General features: G+C 36.2%; 1 protein-coding gene across 1 annotated transcript; it reads left to right on the top strand.

Annotated features, from left to right (window-relative positions):
• The first annotated feature begins 428 nt into the window (after positions 1–428).
• On the top strand, positions 429–2,672 carry LOC149547276 ((R)-mandelonitrile lyase-like). The gene is made up of 4 exons (XM_089794723.1): positions 429–562; positions 658–1,308; positions 1,485–2,310; positions 2,413–2,672. The coding sequence occupies exons 2-4, from the start codon at positions 675–677 to the stop codon at positions 2,468–2,470; spliced, it is 1,518 nt and encodes a 505-aa protein (XP_089650849.1). The 5' UTR covers positions 429–562; positions 658–674; the 3' UTR covers positions 2,471–2,672.
• Positions 2,673–3,003: the final 331 nt, after the last annotated feature.

Genomic DNA, 3,003 nt, shown 5'->3' with positions numbered 1-3,003 from the left:
CAGGAACTCTAGTATACGAGGAAATGAAATATCGTCAGAAACAATCATAGACATTGATTGACTGATATCGGTTGACAATATCTTGTAAGTCTTCTGGGTGAAATTCAAGGAACGTGTACAGTTGTAGAAGAATTGAATAGTATTTGCTGAGTTAACTCGTCAAAGACGTCACGTCAGTTACAGCACTGTTCGAAATGAATACCGTATTCTATGCGAGAAGCACATTAGCGACGTTAAGATTAATTGGTATTATTATCTTTGACTATTAACTAGGATAACATTTAAAAGTACACGTGAGTAATTGATTCCCTTCTCCAATAGGAATAGTGTTGTAAATTGACACGAAAAGCATAACGACGGCCATCGTGGACGGAGAATCTCTATAAATTCGGACGTATTTCCTCTCAATTTAATAACATTCATCAGTTCGATTGATTTCTAATTCGAGGGTATACTTAGAGTTAGATTAAAACGAGAATGAAGATCCTATATTTCTTTTTAATTTCATGACTGCTTATATTTATAAATCATCATGACTTGCTCGGTCCAGTGGAGGCATTAGGTCAGTGTATATCTTTAAGTATTCTCCTTTAGATTTATTTGCCTTACCTTGATAAAACAATTGATTCCTAACATGCATGTTCGTGATGTTTGCAGACTATCCATATTCGTTCATGACATTTGATGCAGAAAAGGTGGCTGCGAGAACGTACGATTACATCGTGGTTGGAGGAGGAACAGCGGGATGTCCCCTGCCTGCAACGCTGTCACAGAGTCATTCTGTTTTGGTGTTGGAGAGGGGAGACTCTCCCTATGGAAATCCCGACACTGCAGACAACAGAGGGTTTTTCAAGGCATTTGGCGACCCCAGCGAATATCCGTGTGTCCTGGAGGGGTTTATGACAGAGGATGGAGTGCAGACGGCGAGGGCGAGGGTTTTGGGAGGTGGAACGTCAGTCAATGCGGGGTTCTACAGCAGGGCAAACCTTCAATTCATTCGAAACATGGGTTGGGACGAGAAGCTCGTGAACGAGTCATATGAATGGGTGGAGAGATTGAATGCCTTCAAACCTGATCACCTTTTTGTTTGGAGCTCTGCTGTCCGGGATGGCCTTTTGGAAGCTGGAGTGCTTCGTTACAATGGGTTTACTCTTGATTATTTGGAGGGCACCAAGATTAGTGGTACCATTTTTGACAAGAATGGGACTAGACACACGGCTGCGGATCTTCTGCAGTACGCAAATCCAGACAACATTGTAGTTCTCCTAAATACGACAGCCACCAGAATCCTCCTTGATTCCTCTTCAGGTACCTACTTGTTATATATCTCTATATCCTTTTTTATATCTATATCCTCCTTATTTCTGTTTCTGTTGCAAGCATAAATTGTATTTAAGTACAAATCTTTGTGTTTTGTTCTAATAAAGTAATATTTCTATTCTCTATAGAGTTTGAAGGTCATGAGCTTGTGAATAATGTTGCAGGAAAGCTGAAGGCTAGCGGTGCGGAATTCATCAGTAGCAGTACTGGCAAGTCTCATCAAGTATTAACCAACAAGTCATCAGATTTGAGTGAGGTTATTTTGTCGGCAGGAAGCATAGGTAGTCCCCAGCTTCTGCTATTGAGTGGAATAGGCTTATCAGAAGAACTAGAAAAGTTGAATATTACTGTCCAGTTGGATTCGAAACTAGTAGGGAAAGAGGTTCGAGAGCCACCTCGTTCAACCGTTTTCATTGAATCCCCCAAACCGCTGGAGTATGGGAACATACAGGTCGTAGGTATAATAGACAATTCAAACATTTACATTGAGCCCCCTAGCTATATCAAGGAAATAAATGCCACACATAACCAATATTTAGGTGTAATAGTTAGTAAGGTGGCCTATCCCTTATCAAGGGGTGAGTTGTGGCTTAATAGCAAAGACCCTTTAGAGAGTACTTCAGTGAGATGTAACTATTTTTCTCATCCTTCCGATCTAGAAAAATTTATGCTTGGTGTGCAGAGATTATCTTATATCAGCATGACCTCATCTATCCAAGAGTTTGCATTTAATCTTAGTGGAAATTCAAAGATGCTCAAATTCAGTGGATCGTCATTGCCACAAAACCCATCAGACAATGCTGCCCTCACGGATGTTTGCGAGGATACACTTGGAACAATATGGCATTATCATGGAGGATGTCAACTTGACCTCATTATTGATCAATGGTGTTGTGTAAAAGGGGTTGATAGTCTAAGGGTAGTTGACATCTCCATTTTCAAGGCTAGCCCAGGGACAAATCCACAAGCCACTATTATGATGCTGGGAAGGTAGCTTTTTGCTGTCTTTCAATATAATTTATTTGTTGTACAATCTTTCTACTTTTCTTCTTCTTGTTTTAATGATGTGCTTGCTTTTTATCGTATATGTAGGTACATGGGAATGCAGGTCATCAAGGAACACAAGCAAACTAAAATTACTACAAATTAAAATTTCTACAAAATAATGTGTTATATTTTGTCTTTTATAGTTTGCATTCTTTAGAATAATATCATTTGTCATGTAATCTCAGATTACATAAATAAATGATGATGTAATTGATAACTATATCAAGGATTGATGATAATAAATATTTTAGCACTATGAATAATTATCAATGTCCATTCTTAGTGACAAGTTTGATCATTTTCAATTTCTTTTTTCATATTCAATATTCAATTATTGTTAATCACATATATATGAAATCCATGTGTCTCAAATATGTAAATAGATATCAATATTAATTAATTTGTAATCTTCCAATAAAAATAAAGATTGTGTATTTAAATCATATATTACACAATACAAACTAAAGTTGACATTAATTGTATTTAATTTAATTATTATTGTTTTCTAGTTTAAAAAAAAAAATCTCAATATTATCTTTACTAACTAAATCTTATTATAGATAAATATTAATTTAAAAAAATAAAGAAAATATATTAAATAGGCACTTTTCATCTTATTATAATTGAAACAATTAA

The sequence above is a fragment of the Cupressus sempervirens genome, chromosome 7, assembly GCF_028749045.1.
Source record: "Cupressus sempervirens isolate cs-2001-9-10 chromosome 7, ASM2874904v1, whole genome shotgun sequence".
Taxonomy (NCBI): Eukaryota; Viridiplantae; Streptophyta; class Pinopsida; order Cupressales; family Cupressaceae; genus Cupressus; species Cupressus sempervirens.
The sequence above is the reverse complement of the archived record's forward strand: the minus strand, read 5'-3'. Positions and strand labels throughout refer to the sequence as shown.

Coding starts and splice junctions, on each gene's coding strand:
- LOC149547276 (XM_089794723.1), top strand. CDS start 675: ATGACATTTGATGCAGAAAAGGTGGCTGCGAGAACGTACGATTACATC. Junction 1,309..1,484: donor CCTCCTTGATTCCTCTTCAG/GTACCTACTTGT, acceptor ATAATGTTGCAG/GAAAGCTGAAGGCTAGCGGT. Junction 2,311..2,412: donor ACTATTATGATGCTGGGAAG/GTAGCTTTTTGC, acceptor TCGTATATGTAG/GTACATGGGAATGCAGGTCA.